This window comes from Crinia signifera, chromosome 6 (genome assembly GCF_055691185.1).
Source record: "Crinia signifera chromosome 6, ASM5569118v1, whole genome shotgun sequence".
Classification (NCBI taxonomy): domain Eukaryota; kingdom Metazoa; phylum Chordata; class Amphibia; order Anura; family Myobatrachidae; genus Crinia; species Crinia signifera.
In genome coordinates this window covers 30799782-30821301 of record NC_139222.1, presented here as the reverse complement: position 1 = coordinate 30821301, position 21520 = coordinate 30799782, and the positions used below count along the sequence as shown (strand labels likewise).

The 21520-nt window shown below is 46.3% G+C and overlaps 1 protein-coding gene across 8 annotated transcripts in view; it reads right to left on the bottom strand.

Annotated features, from left to right (window-relative positions):
* The window catches only part of TDRD12 (tudor domain containing 12), a 122161-nt gene that overhangs the window by 12503 nt on the left and 88138 nt on the right, over nucleotides 1–21520 (bottom strand). For 6 of the 8 annotated variants that reach the window (XM_083145850.1, XM_083145851.1, XM_083145852.1 and 3 more), the window contains 11 exons: nucleotides 17152–17280; nucleotides 16322–16439; nucleotides 14397–14536; nucleotides 11931–12151; nucleotides 10385–10484; nucleotides 10092–10276; nucleotides 9596–9797; nucleotides 3198–3290; nucleotides 2780–2934; nucleotides 1452–1540; nucleotides 1025–1082 (listed from right to left, as the gene is read on the bottom strand). In XM_083145850.1, coding sequence (XP_083001976.1) covers nucleotides 1025–1082; nucleotides 1452–1540; nucleotides 2780–2934; nucleotides 3198–3290; nucleotides 9596–9797; nucleotides 10092–10276; nucleotides 10385–10484; nucleotides 11931–12151; nucleotides 14397–14536; nucleotides 16322–16439; nucleotides 17152–17280 — 1490 coding nt within the window. The remainder of the gene's footprint in view (nucleotides 1–1024; nucleotides 1083–1451; nucleotides 1541–2779; nucleotides 2935–3197; nucleotides 3291–9595; nucleotides 9798–10091; nucleotides 10277–10384; nucleotides 10485–11930; nucleotides 12152–14396; nucleotides 14537–16321; nucleotides 16440–17151; nucleotides 17281–21520) is intronic. The other 2 variants (XM_083145855.1, XM_083145854.1) reach the window with 2 other exon arrangements.

Here is a 21520-nt window from a genome sequence, read left to right as displayed (position 1 = left end):
GTTGGAGGAATGTGTAAGCTATGTAGGGCGAAGAGCTCAACCCTCATTTGGTGTAAGTTGCCCCTTTTAACTGTACCTGAAAAAAGCACCATAGGAGGAGCCTTCTTTTTCCGGTACCAAGGGAGAACTCTGGATGCATAGAACGCGGAGTCTATCAGGAAGGACAGGCAGGACACACATACTGGTATAACTGCCTATAGACAAATCCGATGCCTCTGAAACCTGAGGCAATAGTAGGTCAGAAAATGGCAGTGTCACTAGCTTACACCGTGAAATACCACAACCAAATTGGCCCCCGATGTATGTAATAGGGGGGGTGTAATGTGACCTAGGTACTGCATATGCGCCTTTTCTGCTGATGGACTTGAACCAGTGCGCTCTAGCACCGTATGAACAGCGCGGGTCTGAACTCGTGTCTGGGTGTATACCCTAACTACTACTACGGAGGATTAGCCTTTCAGACTATGAGCAGTGACACTTCAGTTTGTCGAGTCCCACACTACCCCATGTATCATAGCGAAAGCTATGGGGGTAGCCCCTACGGGACCCTAGACAAGCGGACCCACAGACAGAGGTCCTCTTGCGGGCATCTGGGGGAAGAAGACTCATTATAACCGCACAAGTTGGAATACACTTATGTTTGTTTCCAGGCATAAGCAGGTAGTGGGTTATAGCATTACACAGTCTACCGGTGCCTCAAGGTGTACTGGTACACGTTGGTTTCCAAAACGAATCAACTCTGGTTATTGAAATTGTTTTTATTTAATGTGTTTGCTGGCCACATAACAATCATTTTAGTAGTGTATTAATAAAAACATTGTGATGGTTCAAACCAATCCGCATTTTTTATTTTATTAGCGCTGCTTAATCTTTTTCTTTTTAGTGTCATAGTTAGGCCTAAGAGAGTAACAAACCAGTAGAGGCAGGCTGAAATGGAATGGCGCTGGCTAGTGGGACACGGGACGGAGCTGTATGGTTATTTAAAAAAAAAAAAAAAATTCTCTAAAATGATATATTGACCCACCTTGGAGAAGACACTGTCACTGGAGGTTCTGCATCATCACGTATATAATCTTGTTTATCTATGCAGAGATCAAAGTGTTAGTATTGGATAGTGTACCACACACAGCATACATACACACACCAAGCCTACCATCCCCAGGAGCTGGCCACATAGCCTGGGAGCGCATCCCAGGAGCTGGTCACATAGCCTGGGAGCGCATCCCAGGAGCTGGCCACATAGTCTGGGAGCGCATCCCAGGAGCTGGCCACATAGTCTGGGAGCGCATCCCAAGAGCTGGCCACATAGTCTGGAAGCGCATCCCAGTAGCTGGCCACATAGCCTGGAAGCGCATCCCAGGAGCTGGTCACATAGCCTGGGAGCGCATCCCAGTAGCTGGCCACATAGCCTGGGAGCGCATCCCAGGAGAGTCACTCGGAAAGTTGCTCACCAGACTCTGTAGCATCCAGGCGAGGGGGAACGGTATCACAGTGGTCATCAGTATTCCGAGCCAAGCTCGTCACTTGTTCAACTGATGTCCTGTTAATAGAACAAGTCAAATGAAAGCAGGGACTTAAATGGGGCAAGATGTAAAGATGAACATTTCTGTATCTTTCTCTTGAGAACAACACTTTCAGGTGATATGGAACGATCTCAGCATGGCGGCTGTTAATGGGAGGGTAAGAAACGCAAATCCACCAATTTTTGTGGATTTCGGTGGTTAACATATCCTAGGCCACTTTTCCAAGAGAGGTATCGAGCCACCACATTCCTGCACCTATACAGACCCGCAGATAAAACAGGAGAGACATAGCTACGACCTATCCCCGCAGTAGTTTAGCAGCAAGGACACACTAAGGCCCTTATTCAGATCTGTTCGCAGTACAAATTTGTTCTCAAAATGGGAAAAACCATGTGCACTGCAGGTGGGGCAAATGTAACATGTATAGAGAGTTAGATTTGGGTGAGTTATTTTGTTTCTGTGCAGGGTAAATACTGGCTGCATTATTTTTACACGCAATTTAGATTTCAGTTTCAACACACCCCACCCAAATCTAACTCTCTCTGCGCAGGTTACATCTGCCCCACCTGCAGTGCATCATGGTTTTGCCCATTTTGAGAACAAACTTGTACTGCGATCAGATCAGAATAAGGGCCTAAATGTTAGCACAGAGAAGCATCACACGGCATGATATTGGCCACTGTGGTCTACACCACCAAAATGTTCCCCTAATGAAGGCTGAGCCAGTGAAGAGATGTAACAGAACCGGACAGAAGTGGATGCATATCTCTGTGGCAAGAATGTGGGGCGACTGCTAGAGATTCATGGTCCAACTGCTACGTTCTTGCATCAATGTCAATACATGGACATCAAAAGCATTGCCCAGTGGGTGAGGCCTAATGAGAAAGGCCGGCGAATTCTACTGACGTGTAAATAAACTTCGTCATGTGACTAACGTTACTTGAGCCAGCAGATTTTAGTTTGGTGGATCCCAATGTTGCTTGCTACCTGTGAATTATTGGACTCCAGAGATAGGCCACACAGACTGGGACTGAGGAGGAACACTGTATCCGGGAAATACTGCAGGAATTCTACTGACGTGTAAATAAACTTCGTCATGTGACTAACGTTACTTGAGCCAGCAGATTTTAGTTTGGTGGATCCCAATGTTGCTTGCTACCTGTGAATTATTGGACTCCAGAGATAGGCCACACAGACTGGGACTGAGGAGGAACACTGTATCCGGGAAATACTGCAGGTTCTAATCGGACACAAACCTGACTTCAGCTGCCCTTCCGCCTGGTTCCAGCAATGCGTGCAATTGGCGTACATGTTCGGGGTTAGCCGTCCCCAGGCCTGTAGATAGGATCTCCTGCCGGACATTAAGCTCATACAAGGAGGTAGGTAAGCTGGACAGAGTGCTCACCTGCACCTGAAGAGAGGGGGACATGTCAGTCAGACCCCGCATTTGTCTGTATGTGGGAATAGAATAGATGCATTCCAAAGAGGATAAGGTATACCGTGGCTTTCCAGCTGCAGAGTACTACAAGTCCCAGCATGAGCTGGCTAGTTCTGCTGGGGCTTTATAGCTCCACAGCTGGAGAGCTAAAACATGGTCTAACCCAACAGGTAGAGTCCCCAGCACACTACACATACAGGTTACACAGACACGTAGCATCATCTCCATCATCTTACCATGGGGTCCAGCCAGTAAGTGTTTCCCAGAATGAGAACTACTTTCGCTTTGTGTTGTTTTCCTTTCATAATCCTGCTAATAACCCTGATAACCTATTAATAGGAGAAGAAAAACACATCATACCTGCACAGGTATCTTACGGGTTACATTTACCCCAACATTTCCTTTTCATGGCGAAGCATCTCCTAAATCATGACTTACCTGTCATTATCACTTGCCCCGATGCAGGAACTAGCGCTGTACCTGTCATTATCACTTGCCCAGAAGCAGGAACTAGCGCTGTACCTGTCATTATCACTTGCCCAGAAGCAGGAACTAGCGCTGTACCTGTCATTATCACTTGCCCAGAAGCCGGAACTAGCGCTGTACCTGTCATTATCACTTGCCCAGAAGCCGGAACTAGCGCTGTACCTGTCATTATCACTTGCCCAGAAGCCGGAACTAGCGCTGTACCTGTCATTATCACTTGCCCAGAAGCAGGAACTAGCGCTGTACCTGTCATTATCACTTGCCCAGAAGCCGGAACTAGCGCTGTACCTGTCATTATCACTTGCCCAGAAGCCGGAACTAGCGCTGTACCTGTCATTATCACTTGCCCAGAAGCCGGAACTAGCGCTGTACCTGTCATTATTACTTGCCCAGAAGCAGGAACTAGCGCTGTACCTGTCATTGTCACTTGCCCAGAAGCAGGAACTAGCGCTGTAGCTGTCATTATCACTTGCCCAGAAGCCGGAACTAGCGCTGTACCTGTCATTATTACTTGCCCAGAAGCAGGAACTAGCGCTGTAGCTGTCATTATCACTTGCCCAGAAGCAGGAACTAGCGCTGTAGCTGTCATTATCACTTGCCCAGAAGCAGGAACTAGCGCTGTAGCTGTCATTATCACTTGCCCAGAAGCAGGAACTAGCGCTGTAGCTGTCATTATCACTAGCCCAGAAGAAGGAACTAGCGCTGTACCTGTCATTATCACTTGCCCAGAAGCAGGAACTAGCGCTGTACCGGTCATTATCACTTGCCCAGAAGCAGGAACTCGCGCTGTACCTGTCATTATCACTTGCCCAGAAGCCGGAACTAGCGCTGTACCTGTCATTATCACTTGCCCAGAAGCCGGAACTAGCGCTGTACCTGTCATTATCACTTGCGCCGAAGCAGGAACTAGCGCTGTACCTGTCATTATCACTTGCGCCGAAGCAGGAACTAGCGCTGTACCTGTCATTATCACTTGCACCGAAGCAGGAACTAGCGCTGTACCTGTCATTATCACTTGCCCAGAAGCAGGAACTAGCACTGTACCTGTCATTATCACTTGCCCAGAAGCTGGAACTAGCGCTGTACCTGTCATTATCACTTGCCCAGAAGCAGGAACTAGCACTGTACCTGTCATTATCACTTGCCCCGAAGCAGGAACTAGCGCTGTACCTGTCATTATCACTTGCCCAGAAGCCGGAACTAGCGCTGTACCTGTCATTATCCCTTGCCCAGAAGCCGGAACTAGCGCTGTACCTGTCATTATCACTTGCCCCGAAGCAGGAACTAGCGCTGTACCTGTCATTATCACTTGCCCCGAAGCAGGAACTAGCGCTGTACCTGTCATTATCACTTGCCCCGAAGCAGGAACTAGCGCTGTACCTGTCATTATCACTTGCCCAGAAGCAGGAACTAGCGCTGTACCTGTCATTATCACTTGCCCAGAAGCAGGAACTAGCGCTGTACCTGTCATTATCACTTGCCCAGAAGCAGGAACTAGCGCTGTAGCTGTCATTATCACTTGCCCAGAAGCAGGAACTAGCGCTGTACCTGTCATTATCACTTGCCCAGAAGCTGGAACTAGCGCTGTACCTGTCATTATCACTTGCCCCAAAGCAGGAACTAGCGCTGTACCTGTCATTATCACTTGCACCGAAGCAGGAACTAGCGCTGTACCTGTCATTATCACTTGCCCAGAAGCAGGAACTAGCACTGTACCTGTCATTATCACTTGCCCAGAAGCCGGAACTAGCACTGTACCTGTCATTATCCCTTGCCCAGAAGCCGGAACTAGCGCTGTACCTGTCATTATCACTTGCCCCGAAGCAGGAACTAGCGCTGTACCTGTCATTATCACTTGCCCCGAAGCAGGAACTAGCGCTGTACCTGTCATTATCACTTGCCCAGAAGCAGGAACTAGCGCTGTACCTGTCATTATCACTTGCCCAGAAGCAGGAACTAGCGCTGTACCTGTCATTATCACTTGCCCCGATGCAGGAACTAGCGCTGTACCTGTCATTATCACTTGCCCCGAAGCAGGAACTAGCGCTGCACCTGTAATTATAACTTGCCCCGATGCAGGAACTAGCGCTGTACCTGTAATTATCACTTGCCCCGATGCAGGAACTAGCGCTGTGCCTGTCATTATCACTTGCCCCAATGCAGGAACTAGCGCTGTGCCTGTCATTATCACTTGCCCAAAAGCAGGCACTAGCGCTGTACCTGTCATTATCACTTGCCCAGAAGCAGGAACTAGCGCTGTACCTGTCATTATCCCTTGCCCAGAAGCAGGAACTAGCGCTGTACCTGTCATTATCCCTTGCCCAGAAGCTGGAACTAGCGCTGTACCTGTCATTATCCCTTGCCCAGAAGCAGGAACTAGCGCTGTACCTGTCAGTATCACTTGTCCAGAAGCAGGAACTAGCGCTGTACCTGTCATTATTACTTGCACCGAAGCAGGAACTAGCGCTGTACCTGTCATTATCACTTGCCCAGAAGCAGGAACTAGCGCTGTACCTGTCATTATCCCTTGCCCAGAAGCAGGAACTAGCGCTGTACCTGTCATTATCACTTGCACCGAAGCAGGAACTAGCGCTGTACCTGTCATTATCACTTGCCCAGAAGCAGGAACTAGCGCTGTACCTGTCATTATCCCTTGCCCAGAAGCAGGAACTAGCGCTGTACCTGTCATTATCCCTTGCCCAGAAGCTGGAACTAGCGCTGTACCTGTCATTATCCCTTGCCCAGAAGCAGGAACTAGCGCTGTACCTGTCAGTATCACTTGTCCAGAAGCAGGAACTAGCGCTGTACCTGTCAGTATCACTTGTCCAGAAGCAGGAACTAGCGCTGTACCTGTCATTATCACTTGTCCCGAAGCAGGAACTAGCGCTGTACCTGTCATTATCACTTACCCAGAAGCAGGAACTAGCGCTGTACCTGTCAGTATCACTTGTCCAGAAGCAGGAACTAGCGCTATACCTGTCAGTATCACTTGTCCAGAAGCAGGAACTAGCGCTGTACCTGTCAGTATCACTTGTCCAGAAGCAGGAACTAGCGCTGTACCTGTCCGTATCACTTGTCCAGAAGCAGGAACTAGCGCTGTACCTGTCATTATCACTTGCCCAGAAGCCGGAACTAGCGCTGTACCTGTCATTATCACTTGCCCAGAAGCAGGCACTAGCGCTGTACCTGTCATTATCACCTGCCCCGAAGCAGGAACTAGCACTGTACCTGTCATTATCACTTGCACCGAAGCCGGAACTAGCGCTGTACCTGTCATCACTTGCCCCGATGCAGGAACTAGCGCTGTACCTGTCATTATCACTTGCTAAATAAATAAGTAGATTCTGATTGGTTGCCCACTGCAACATCACAGGTGAAGTAGAATACACATCTTAGTAAACAGTCTAGTGCAGTGATTTTCAACCTTTTTTACCTTGCGGCACACTAAATAGGATTTTAAAATCCGCCAAGGCACACCATGAGATCACCACAGGGCAAACACACATTGGCCCCCACAGGAAAAAATACAAACCTATTGGCCCCCATATAAAAAAAATAAAAATAAATAGCGCTGTACCGGTAATTATCCCTTGCCCAGCGGCAGGAACTAGCACTGTAGCTGTCATTATCACTTGCCCAGAAGCAGGAACTAGCGCTGTACCTGTCATTATCACCTGCCCAGAAGCTGGAACTAGCACTGTACCTGTCATTATCACTTGCCCAGAAGCAGGAACTAGCGCTGTACCTGTCATTATCACTTGCCCCGAAGCAGGAACTAGCGCTGTACCTGTCATTATCACTTGCCCAGAAGCAGGAACTAGCGCTGTACCTGTCATTATCACTTGCCCCGATGCAGGAACTAGCACTGTACCTGTCATTATCACTTGCCCCGAAGCAGGAACTAGCGCTGTACCTGTCATTATCACTTGCCCCGATGCAGGAACTAGCGCTGTAGCTGTCATTATCACTTGTCCAGAAGCAGGAACTAGCGCTGTACCTGTCAGTATCACTTGTCCAGAAGCAGGAACTAGCGCTGTACCTGTCATTATCACTTGCCCAGAAGCCGGAACTAGCGCTGTACCTGTCATTATCACTTGCCCAGAAGCAGGCACTAGCGCTGTACCTGTCATTATCACCTGCCCCGAAGCAGGAACTAGCACTGTACCTGTCATTATCACTTGCACCGAAGCCGGAACTAGCGCTGTACCTGTCATCACTTGCCCCGATGCAGGAACTAGCGTTGTACCTGTAATTATAACTTGCCCCGATGCAGGAACTAGCGCTGTACCTGTCATTATCACTTGCCCCGAAGCAGGAACTAGCGTTGTACCTGTAATTATAACTTGCCCCGATGCAGGAACTAGCGCTGTACCTGTAATTATCACTTGCCCCGATGCAGGAACTAGCGCTGTGCCTGTCATTATCACTTGCCCCAATGCAGGAACTAGCGCTGTGCCTGTCATTATCACTTGCCCAAAAGCAGGCACTAGCGCTGTACCTGTCATTATCACTTGCCCAGAAGCAGGAACTAGCGCTGTACCTGTCAGTATCACTTGTCCAGAAGCAGGAACTAGCGCTGTACCTGTCATTATCACTTGCCCCGAACCAGGAACTAGCGCTGTACCTGTCATTATCACTTGCCCAGAAGCAGGAACTAGCGCTGTACCTGTCATTATCACTTGCCCTGAAGCAGGAACTAGCGCTGTACCTGTCATTATCACTTGCCCCGAACCAGGAACTAGCGCTGTACCTGTCATTATCACTTGCCCCGAAGCAGGAACTAGCGCTGTACCTGTCATTATCACTTGCCCCGAAGCAGGAACTAGCGCTGTACCTGTCATTATCACTTGCCCAGAAGCAGGAACTAGCGCTGTACCTGTCATTATCACTTGCCCCGAAGCAGGAACTAGCGCTGTACCTGTCATTACCACTTGCCCAGAAGCAGGAACTAACGCTGTACCTGTCATTATCACTTGCCCAGAAGCAGGAACTAGCGCTGTACCTGTCATATCACTTGTCCCGAAGCAGGAACTAGCGCTGTACCTGTCATTATCACTTACCCAGAAGCAGGAACTAGCGCTGTACCTGTCATTATCACTTGCCCAGAAGCCGGAACTAGCGCTGTACCTGTCATTATCACTTGCCCAGAAGCAGGCACTAGCGCTGTACCTGTCATTATCACTTGCCCAGAAGCAGGAACTAGCGCTGTACCTGTCATTATCACCTGCCCCGAAGCAGGAACTAGCGCTGTACCTGTCATTATCACTTGCACCGAAGCCGGAACTAGCGCTGTACCTGTCATCACTTGCCCCGATGCAGGAACTAGCGCTGTACCTGTCATTATCACTTGCTAAATAAATAAGTAGATTCTGATTGGTTGCCCACTGCAACATCACAGGTAAAGTAGAATACACATCTTAGTAAACAGTCTAGTGCAGTGATTTTCAACCTTTTTTACCTTGCGGCACACTAAATAGGATTTTAAAATCCGCCAAGGCACACCATGAGATCACCACAGGGCAAACACACATTGGCCCCCACAGGAAAAAATACAAACCTATTGGCCCCCATATAAAAAAAATAAAAATAAATAGCGCTGTACCGGTAATTATCCCTTGCCCAGAAGCAGGAACTAGCGCTGTAGCTGTCATTATCACTTGCCCAGAAGCAGGAACTAGCGCTGTACCTGTCATTATCACTTGCCCAGAAGCTGGAACTAGCGCTGTACCTGTCATTATCACTTGCCCAGAAGCAGGAACTAGCGCTGTACCTGTCATTAGCACTTGCCCAGAAACAGAAACTAGCGCTGTACCTGTCATTATCACTTGCCCAGAAGCAGGAACTAGCGCTGTACCTGTCATTAGCACTTGCCCAGAAACAGAAACTAGCGCTGTACCTGTCATTATCACTTGCCCAGAAGCTGGAACTAGCGCTGTACCTGTCATTATCACTTGCCCAGAAGCTGGAACTAGCGCTGTACCTGTCATTAGCACTTGCCCAGAAACAGAAACTAGCGCTGTACCTGTCATTATCACTTGCCCAGAAGCTGGAACTAGCGCTGTACCTGTCATTATCACTTGCCCCGAAGCAGGAACTAGCGCTGTACCTTTATCTTATAGATTATATATATTTTTCTGAGATCACTCACCTTAGGATCCCACCGGTCCTCATTATCAATGGGCTTCACTCTACACAAAATGAACTCCCTGCACTGCGGTGGTAGCGCGTGGAATGCGGGGGGGAGCGGTAGCAGGCGATTCCCGAGCACCTCGTCCACCTTTCCATTATCGATGTACCACACATGCGCATGCATGATGCTGTCCACCGTATTTGTAGACAACACTAGGACCCTGCGGAGAAGAAGTGAGAGAGGAATTGCTGAGTACAACCACCGTGCACAATATTTGCCATGAGGATCTTCCGAACATTCCGCTTTCATTCTCAGCTTATAATGAATACATTTTAGAACATACTACAATGTTACACTGCTATATCTGTCCCCAGTCATTTCTGTGAGTCAGCAAAGATTTAGAGCGTGGCTTCGGGTGCAAGGTACAGTATGTGTGTATGGCTTAAGTGAGATGTGAGGTCAGCGGAACGCAGCCATATGCCAGAATCCTAAATACAGGAGAGTGGCGAGGTACCGGTGATAAGTGGCATCGTCTTCAAACGCATACAACTGTTTGCATGCCACCTCTTGCTTCGGCGATGGATTAAGAGGAGACTTGTAATAATCCCAGAGTTCAGCTCTCAGTTTATTATAGGGATCGCTGTTAGTTACTATACGTCCAAAGAATCGAGTTGCATCCACAATACAGAGCGGGAGAACCTGCGGGAGAAATGAAAAATCACTGTAACGGCTGCGCAGCGCCCACTAGTGGAAATGATGGAGACGTAAGGAACCCCAGCTGAAGTCACAGAGTGAGGAATAACTTACGTCTATGTACTGACTGGTCTCTGGAATGGGGGATGCTCCACTGTGAAGATCCACAGCAGGATTAATCTGATGCCGATTGGGACAGGAGAATTTGTCTTGGCTTGACAGATGAAAACATAGGAATAAATAAACCGTACATTAACAATCAAAATAATTTTGGACAATTTGAACAAAATTTGTAAAAGAGACTCATTAGCTTGGCATTGGGGTGAGTGTCATCCGGCGGATCTGTGGTAATATAGATTTATACTTGGAGAGTAAGAATGATTTATCAGGATCATACCAGCGGAGTACAGTATAACATGATAGCTGCTGGCAGAACAATACAGAACGTGACCGACTCCTATGACAGTTACAGCACTTACTGCGAAACATATACAAGATCAATACTGTGCAATCCAAAACACAAAGGGGGAAATTTACTAAGATGTGTATTCTACTACACATGTGATGTTGCTAAATCAGGTCCCGTCTACTATCTTCTAGAGGGTGCTAAATAAAGAAGTAGATTCTGATTGGTTGCCCATAGCAACATCACAGGTGAAGTAGCATACACATCTTAGTAAACAGTCTAGTGCAGTGATTTTCAACCTTTTTTACCTTGCGGCACACTAAATAGGATTTTAAAATCCGCCAAGGCACACCATGAGATCCCCACAGGGCAAACACACATTGGCCCCCACAGGAAAAAATACAAACCTATTGGCCCCCATATAAAAAAAAACAAAAAAAAAAAAACAACCACGCTGGTCCACACAGGTAACTAAAATAAAATACATTGGCCATTTACATGAAAAGAAGAGATTAGTACATAACAGTTGGATTGGTGGTGGCTGTAAACTGGTTTGGGCATCTCTAGATCTGGGGGAGAACAGCTCAAGGCACACTAGTGTGTCACGGCACAGGGGGGGACGGGGGGGGGGGGGGGGGGGACACTGGTCTAGTGCGTAAAAGTTAAAGCTAATAACACAGATGTGTCCTCTATCACCATTGCTGCAGTAATGTTAAACAGCCCTTCTAGCCGTAAGCATGCAGTGCGTCTTTGTGTGAATTTTCCCTCCAAAAATGAAATGTATTCACATCACTGTGTAAAGACGCACAAGCAGCACCTGCTGATTCAAATTATATCCGTCGTGTCTATATCCTGTTTGCGGTTGTGTCTGCATACAAATAGAGTTCTTGGCAAAATGAGACGCTCAACATATTGCTGGTAATTTACCCACAATGCACATTTTTCAGGCCAGATCGCTTTCATATACATTTCCATTGTGGTTTTTTTTTATATATATTTTTACAGACACGCAGGGTGTCAGATTCTACGGTGTAAATTTACTAAGATGGGAGTTCTGTTGAAGATGGGATGTTGTCCATAGAAACCAATCAGATTACATCTATTATCCTCTAGGAGGTGCTAAATAAATCAGTAGAATTGGATTGGTCGCTATGGGCAACGTCCCGTCTGCAATAGAACTCCCATCTTAGTAAACTGGAACTGCAATGGAGCCTGTTGCCAAGAGAGCAGCAGCGCCCTGTGATCTTCACTTACGTGCAGTACCCCAGAGTCTTAAGATAATTACAAAGCTGCCGCTGTGACTTCAGGTCTTCCCTGGCCTGTAAGATCCTCTGGGTAAGGAGTAGGAGTTCTGGCGGGATTGTGGCCTGTGTCTGTTGTAGAAAATTCAGCACATCCACCGCGTGGCAAGCGTGCTTCTCTGTCATCAGCAGCACAGACCGGGCCCTCGAGTGCTCCTCTTTATCCATGGACACCTGAATGTGGAAGAGAGTAAAAATCAGTACGGATGCTTAGAAGGAACAGAGGATTTCCAAACAACACTCTTACAGCTGGGTCTGTGTACGGTGTGGCCCAAGTATCTGTATTCCTGAAATACATCTCTGATCTGTCTACTGCGTACAAGGCTCCAAAACACCAGTTACCTAGAATACTAGATTCTCGGGAAGGTCCTGGAGAAGCCGACCAGTTAAATGAAGTGATCACAGGTGAACAATGACTCTGGTGATGTAGGGTTATTCCACACCAAATCCACACGAACGGCATTTGGTGTATTAACCTGGTGCCTTGGTGTAAAGACTATTTTTATTTTTCTCAATGCTTTGACCAGGAGGGATTCAGAACTCTGACTCACAGCGGGAGAAGCCTGGCATGAGTGAAGTCCTGTGTTACTCAGCTAGCCTAGAAAAATGATTCAGTCGCACTGCAATGCTATTGGGATGCCCAGGGACTGTGCTGATTAATGTAATCCATGACACTTTTATATCTTTGAGCCACTGAGTCTCTATATGTAGCAATCGTACATAGAAAAATGCAGCAGCCACTGCATCGTAGCACTCCGTGTGTAGATTCAGAGACTCAGTCACGTGCAGATACAGTAATATACGTGTCACATATCAAAGTGTTCAGCAGAGTCTTCTAGTGCATCCTAGGGGTTTATTCTAGTTCATTCTTTCTGACAAAATCCTTCTTAGATGGACAAAACCATGTGCACTGCAGGGGGGCAGATGTAACATGTGCAGAGAGAATTAGATTTGGGTGAGTTTTTTTGTTTCTGTGCAGGGAAAATACTGACTGCATGATTTTACACTGCAATATAGAGCTCACTTTGAAGAAAATCCCCACCCAAATCTAATTCTCTCTGCACAAGTTACGTCTGCCCGACCCGCAGTGCACATGGTTTTGTCCATCTAAGAAGGATTTTGTCAGAAAGAATGAACTAGAATAAACCCCCTAGTCACATTGCGTTGCGACTAAAACATTTTTTAGGAAAAAAAAAAAAAGTCACCTGAAAAGATCTCACAGGACCTGAAACGCTGAGAGGGGCTGTTTGGTAGGACTGCAGCAATGATGTATGAGGGCACATCCATATTCTCACACTAAGCGGTGCACAATGTGTATAGTGGGTGTAAGAAGTTCTCACAGGATCAGTTATTAAAGACAAAATTACTATAAGAGCAGAATGTGGATGTGGCATCAGTGCTAATGAAGCACATGTAGCTCCCTCTTACTGACGTGGTCTAACCTTGCTTACTGATTACATACTTACTAAAAATGAAGGTTGAGGCCTGGGCGGGCATGGTGCAAGACACAAGTCCTACAGCTCTCCAACTCAACTATCCTGATCATTGATCCTAAGGCTCCGGTTCTGCTTTTTTCCTGAAGTTGTAAATCCTCTGTTGCGCTGGGAGTGTTTATGTCGAGACGTCACCCTTCCTCCTGCATTGAGGCTCACTGTGCTTTGGTTACTACCTGGCGTCACATGGCCCTGGATTGCCTAACCCGGGCCTGTACCCTTGTGTTTCCTGGTCCTACACTGTTGACCCTACACTGTGCTCTCCATTTGACAGACCACTGGAGGTCCCAAACTGGTTTTTGTGTTAATCTAGTTGCTGAAGTTGCTAGTCATTCCGTGTTGCTGCAGTCCGTGGTGCTGAACTCCAACCAAAGTCACTCTATGGTGCTGCTGTCCGTGGTGCTGATCTAGGTATCCCTTACTTCTTGCTGCTTTTCAGGGCTACCCTGCGGAGGTCTACTGCTGCCACTTACCTGCTGTTTTGATGACTTACTACAGCACAAGTTCCGTTGATCTTCTTGAATTGTTAAGCAGATGCTCAGAGGATAAGACCATGGCTGGCTTGCGGGCCTCAGGACAACCCTCCATGACTTCACCTATTTTAACTTTGCGTTTTTATGTCCGGTTGAGCTGGGTACACCCTATGCAATATTTGCAAATCGATATGTACGATAACGTTAACGATATTATACTCCATATTGTCAAGTGCAGGCGTAGGCGACCCATTGATCTCCAGCTGTTGTGAAACTACAGGTCCCAGAATGCCTTGCCACAGTTTTGCTATTAGGGAGTGCTAAAACTGTGGCATGGCATGCTGGAAAACCACAGGTTGCCTACGCCTGGTCTAGGGTCTACACACCATCATTAACAAATCTCACATAAAAGACAAATTTAAAGAATAAACTAATGGAGAGGTTAGTTTTTACCTTATTGATTTTACTCTGAACGTAATCCAGCAAAGAAAATAGACGCCGACTTAATACACCGACATTTTCTGGAAAACTAAAGTGGATGATACAGGTGGCGTCAGTGATCTCCATAATGGGGGTGTAGTCATCTGTGACCACTGCAAATAGAAGCAGAATGGATATTAGCACCAGGAGTGCAAGGCAATGTCATATCGCCAGGTGTGACAGGACACAGGAACCTTTATATACCAGGTGTGAAAGGACACAGGAACCTTTATGTACCAGGTGTGAAAGGACACAGGAACCTTTATATACCAGGTGTGGCAGGACACAGGAACCTTTATATACCAGGTGTGACAGGACACAGGAACCTTTATGTACCAGGTGTGACAGGACACAGGAACCTTTATATACCAGGTGTGACAGGACACAGGAACCTTTATGTACCAGGTGTGACAGGACACAGGAACCTTTATATACCAGGTGTGGCAGGACACAGGAACCTTTATATACCAGGTGTGAAAGGACACAGGAACCTTTATATACCAGGTGTGACAGGACACAGGAACCTTTATATACCAGGTGTGACAGGACACAGGAACCTTTATATACCAGGTGTGAAAGGACACAGGAACCTTTATATACCAGGTGTGAAAGGACACAGGAACCTTTATATACCAGGTGTGAAAGGACACAGGAACCTTTATATACCAGGTGTGAAAGGACAAAGGAACCTTTATATACCAGGTGTGAAAGGACACAGGAACATTTATATTCCAAGTGTGACAGGACACAGGAACCTATATAGGCCAGATGTGATAGTACAAAGGAACCTTTATATACCAGGTGTGACAGGACACAGGAACCTTTATATACCAGGTGTGACAGGACACAGGAACCTTTATATACCAGGTGTGAAAGGACACAGGAACCTTTATATACCAGGTGTGAAAGGACACAGGAACCTTTATATACCAGGTGTGAAAGGACACAGGAACCTTTATATACCAGGTGTGAAAGGACAAAGGAACCTTTATATACCAGGTGTGAAAGGACACAGGAACATTTATATTCCAAGTGTGACAGGACACAGGAACCTATATAGGCCAGATGTGATAGTACAAAGGAACCTTTATATACCAGGTGTGACAGGACACAGGAACCTTTATGTACCAGGTGTGACAGGACACCGGAACCTTTATGTACCAGGTGTGAAAGGACACAGGAACCTTTAAAGGCCCGGTGTGACAGGACACAGGAACATTTATATACCAGGTGTGACAGGACACAGGAACCTCTATATACCAGGTGTGACCGGACACAGGTACCTTTATATACCAGGTGTGACAGGACAAAGGAACATTTATATTCCAAGTGTGACAGGACACAGGAACCTATATAGGCCAGATGTGATAGTACAAAGGAATCTTTATATACCAGGTGTGACAGGACACAGGAACCTTTATATTGCAAGTGTGACAGTATATAAGAACCTTATAGAATATTCAAAGGCTTCAACAAATGATGTGAATCCAAACAACAAGTAAAAGGACCTGACAGGAACTTCGCGCCTCCCTTATGTTAAGACAACGCAGCTTTTTAAACCTAATTGTCAGTCTGGTGTGTTCCTACTAGCCTCCATTAAGGACACTGCCTGTGTCACATCGACATGATCAATAACCTATCCCTGTGTACCTGTATCATGAGCACTTGTTCTGTTATTCCTTGCTAAAGCATTAACATTTGAAATGCGTTGTAAGCGGGAGTGCTGGTCATTTCTGGACAAATGACCCCCTAATGTGCTAGAAGAGTGAATACACCATTGTCTGACCCTGCACCCAGAGTGTTTGTTTCCCACTGATATATAGAGCGATCTATCTAGTACTCAAATGCAAATGAGAAGAGAAAGTAAATAAAAGTCATCTCAGCTGTCAATTGCTCACCCAAGGCCACGACTGTCCCAGGGCTACTAATCTTATTCCAATGCTCCAAAATGTGGTTGATATTGTGCGCTAGACTCCGGTGTAGCAACAAACAGTAGATGGCGCTGGTCTTAACCGCCTGCAATGAGGATAAATGAAGAAATTAGGACTCATCAATGTGTTAAGTCGTCTGTTTTAGAACTCGCACATTCCTGCAAAAGTTTCCCACCCAGTATCCCCATCAGTAGATGGCTGCTAACTAATATTTATTTATATAGCGCCAGCATGTGCCGCTGTGCTGGGCAATTGGGATCACTTAATGCATGCTTTAAAAAAAAATAAAGTGTAAATCTAAATTACATGTCAAAGAATGTGTGAATTTTCTATTGGATGAGACCAAGCAGTGGTTTATATGCCACAGCCCCATGTAAACAGTACAGGGGTGTAGGCAGTTGTGTCCGTTATCCCAATGCCTGCTATCATTGGTCTGTTTGAAATGCTTAACATCTGTTTATATGGGCCAAGCCGATCCTAACATATTGGGGCTTGTAGTTCCACCATTGCTATAGAGCAGTGGTAGCCAACCTTAGCCCTCGAGAGCTACCAACAGTGCACATTTTCCAGACAACCTAGCTGCTGCACAGTTGCACTCATTAATCACTGACACATTTTAAAAGATACACAGATGGAGCTAATTAGCTCACTTGTGATTCTGTGAGGAGACCAGCAAAACATGCACTGTTGGTAGCTCTCGAGGACTAGGGTTGGCTACCCCAGCTATAGAGCCACTAGTATGCCTACACCTGCCCTGTATAATGGCAGACACTGGGAGACCAGTAAGTAACCCTCACTTTGTGCACCAATTCAGCCTCTTCGTCGCTCTTTGTGAAGATGAGGATTTTCTCTGCATTCACTGGTGTGATATCGAAGCACTGCATCAGGACTGACAGCTTCTGGCAGTCCAGACACATCTCTATCACCTGGGGGAGAAGAACACAGAACCGGAACTTTATTATTAGCAACACGTGTTTCTGGTTTTCAAACGTCCGTTCCAACAAACAGAACATCAAAGGGTGGAGTAACAGCCACACACAACATGGGCTCGTCATAGCAACAACTCCAATATTATCTAGTACAATATAAAAAAAAATATTAACCCCTTCCCGACATTTGACGTACATTTACGTCATGGTCGGGAAGCACTTCCCGACACATGGCGTAAATGTACGTCATGGATTTAAACTGTCACCTGTCCCTGACAGCAGACATGTCCGTGCATGCCCAGGGGGGGCTGCGATGCCGCCCCCCCGTCGGCGATCGCTGTGATTGGCTGTTCAGTGTGAACAGCCAATTACAGCGTTTTCCTGTGTCACCGGCGAATAACGTTCGCCGGTGACACGGGATCAGAGGTGATTGGTGCTGTAAAGTACAGCACCAATCACCGCGGGGTGTAAGGGTGACACTGGTGTCACCCCACCTCACCCCGCCCGCCCCCAAAGGCCGTGATTGGTCCGTCGGACCGACGGACCAATCACAGCCAAGGAGGGGGATTTAAACTAACGGTGACTGCACTGCAGACGCCATTCCGGTCTGGAATAGCGTGCAGTGCGGTCACCGTACCCCCCTGCCGCCATACTGACCAGAACCTTGCTCCATACTTGCTCCATACTTACCTGATCGCTGCTTCATCACTGCTTCCTGGATCCTGTTGCTACTTGTGCCTTCCTGTGAAATTGTGCTGCTGCAGTGTACTAGCTAGATAGAGAGATAGATAGAGAGATAGAGAGAGATAGAGAGATAGAGAGAGATAGAGAGAGATAGAGAGAGATAGAGAGAGAGATAGTGTCAGAGAGTGCTATATTTTGTGCTGCTGCAGTGTGATATAGTTATAGATAGAGAGAGAGAGATAGAGAGAGAGAGATAGATAGAGAGGCCTAGTGACAGAGTGCTATATTTTGTGCTGCTGCAGTGTGATAGTTATAGAGAGATAGAGAGAGAGAGATAGAGAGAGAGATAGTGTCAGAGAGTGCTATATTTTGTGCTGCTGCAGTGTGATATAGTTATAGATAGAGAGAGAGAGATAGAGAGAGAGAGATAGAGAGAGAGAGATAGATAGAGAGGCCTAGTGACAGAGTGCTATATTTTGTGCTGCTGCAGTGTGATAGTTATAGAGAGATAGAGAGAGATAGAGAGAGAGAGAGATAGAGAGAGATAGTGACAGATTGTGCTATATATATTTTATATAACTGACTGCTGCCCCCTCCTTTTGTGCTGATCAGTATAAATTAACTGATCAGCAACTTTTTGGGGGCGCAGGTTTTTTTTTATATATAGATATAACTGTCAGTGCTGCTGCTGCAGTGTCATAGAGTGATAGATAGTGAGAGATAGAGAGATAGAGAGAGATAGTGACAGAGAGTGATAGAGAGTGCTAAATTTTGTGTCTGCTGCCCCCGCCTTTTGTGCTGATCACTATATCTGAGATGATCAGCAACTTTTTTGGGGGTACAGAGGTTTTTTTTTTTTTATATATACCTGTCAGTTGCACCAAAGGTTGTGCACCTGCTGCACCTCACTGGTAATCAGTGTCGCATCACTGATCACCTTTTTTTTTTTGTGTGTGTGCTGTGGGGTCTTTTTTTAATTTTTTTTTTACACACACTGTGATTTTGTGGGTGTCCTGTGGCCGCTGTGCGCTGATCAGTGACGTACATCACTGATCATCTTTTTCGGCACAGGGTTGATCTATTTTATTTTTTTTTTGATCAAATTCCTGTTGCCTTTGAGCGCTGTTCAGTGACAGACGTTACTGACCAACATCTGTGCTCAATTTTTGACGCAGGACCTTTTTTTTTTTTTTTTTTTTAACCCCTTCAATTTTTTATTTTTAACCCCTTCATTTTTTTTTTTTTTTTTATTGGTATAAAGTATTTTTTTTTTTTCTGCACTACATACACACTACATATCCCCCGGGTTGAAATAAAGTTTGTACCCCCCCCCCTACACTATACACGTGTTGAAACATTTCACTACCAGTAACACAAAAATAAAAATGGCATCCCAAATGTCCTCCCAAATGTCCTCCCAAATGTCATCACAGTCATCCAGAAGAATGTATTCAGCGGAGGAGGCATATGCCCTGCTTGCTTCTGACTCTGACACAGCCAGTGATGCAAGCGGGGAATTTGAAGGATTCGCCTTAAGCTCCTCTTCCTCCTCTGATGATGAGGGACCCCCTCAAAGACGCCCCCGTAGAGCAGCTGAGACCCCCCCCCCAACAATTGATCTCGTATGGACCCCACCACCAGACAATTTTGAGCCCCAGGTTCCTGAGTTTTTGGCCATGCCAGGAATCCAATTTGATTCCACAGGTCTCAGAGAAATTGACTTTTTCAAATTATTTTTCTCTGATGATTTTGTAAATTTAATGGTGGACCAAACTAATTTATATGCCCAGCAGTTTATTGCTCAAAACCCCACGTCATCATTTGCTAGGTGGACCCCTGTAGATGCAGTAGAGATGATGACGTTTTGGGGTCTGGTGTTTCATATGGGCATAGTAAAAAAGCCAGAAATTAGGCAATATTGGAGTACAGATGTTCTGTACAGTACTCCATTTTACCGTATGGCCATGACCCGGACTCGATTTGAGACAATTCTTAAATTTATACATTACACCGATAATGCACAGTGCCCACCCAGAGATGATCCCACCTTTGACCGGCTATTCAAAGTCAGGCCGGTCATTGATCATTTCAGTGCCAAATTTGAAGAGGTGTACATCCCTGAAAAATTTATTTGTATCGACGAGTCCCTTATACATTTTAAAGGAAGGGTTAAATTCCGCCAGTACCTTCCCAGTAAGAGGGCAAGGTATGGCATAAAAATGTATAAACTGTGTGAAAGCACCTCAGGGTACACCCACTGGTTTAGGGTTTATGAAGGGAAGGATTCAAGAATTGAACCGCCAGAATGCCCCCCCTCCCTCGTAGGTGTTAGTGGGAAAATTGTCTGGGATTTAGTGCACCCCTTCCTGGATAAAGGTCATCACCTCTATGTGGATAACTTTTACACCAGCATCCCCCTGTTTAAGGCCCTTGGTTCAAGAGGTACAGCAGCTTGCGGTACTGTGCGCAAGAACCAAAGAGGCCTCCCAAAAACGCACATTGCCCAAGTAATGAGAAGGGGTGAAAGCAGGGGAATATGCAACGAAAATATGTTGTTGGTCAAATATAAGGACAAGAGGGATGTCCTTATACTGACAACAATTCACGGAGACAGTACCACCTCCGTCCCTGTACGAGGTACCAGTACCCACACCTCCAAACCTAATTGTATCCTGGATTACAATAGGTACATGGGCGGAGTGGATCTTTCAGATCAGGTACTGAAGCCGTACAGTGCCCTGCGGAAAACAAAAATCTGGTACAAGAAGGTGGCCGTGTATATCATCCAGATGGCACTGTATAACGCTTACGTGCTATTCCGTTCTACCGGCCAGAGGGGGACATTTATGCACTTTCAAGAGGAAGTCATAAAGGGCCTAATATTTGGGAACCAGCAGGCAGAGGGCCCCAGTACTTCTAGTACTGGCCCCCGTATTGTACCAGGGCAGCATTTTCCTGATGAAATCCCCTCCACTGGAAAAAAGGGCAGGACACAAAAAAGGTGCAAAGTTTGCTATAAAAAGGGAATAAGAAAGCAAACTATTTTCCAGTGTGACACTTGCCCCGACAAACCCGGCCTATGTATAAAGGAGTGTTTTAAAATATACCACACATCTATGGAATATTAGGTTCATAATTTCACCGTGCTTCGGGGGTCTTGCTAATGCCACATAGCACCCACCATTCATTCCACCAGAATCTGAGCCGCAAAATCCAAAAATCACTCCTTCCCTTCTGAGTCCTGCCATGCACCCAACTGGTATTTTTTGGTCACATGTGAGGCATTGCCGTACTCGGGAGAAATTGGGGCACAGATTTTGGGGTGCTTTGTCTCCTTCATTCCTTGTGAAAATTAAAAATTTTGAGCCAGAACTGCATTTTTGTGTAAAAAAATGTAATTTTTCATGTTCACTGCCCACTTGTATCAAAATTGGTGAAACCCCTGGGGGTTTGAAATGTACACTATACCCCTAGATGAATTCCCTGAGGGGTGTAGTTTGCAAAATGGGGTCACTTGTGGGGGGGTTCCACTGTATTGGTGCTTTGGGGGTCT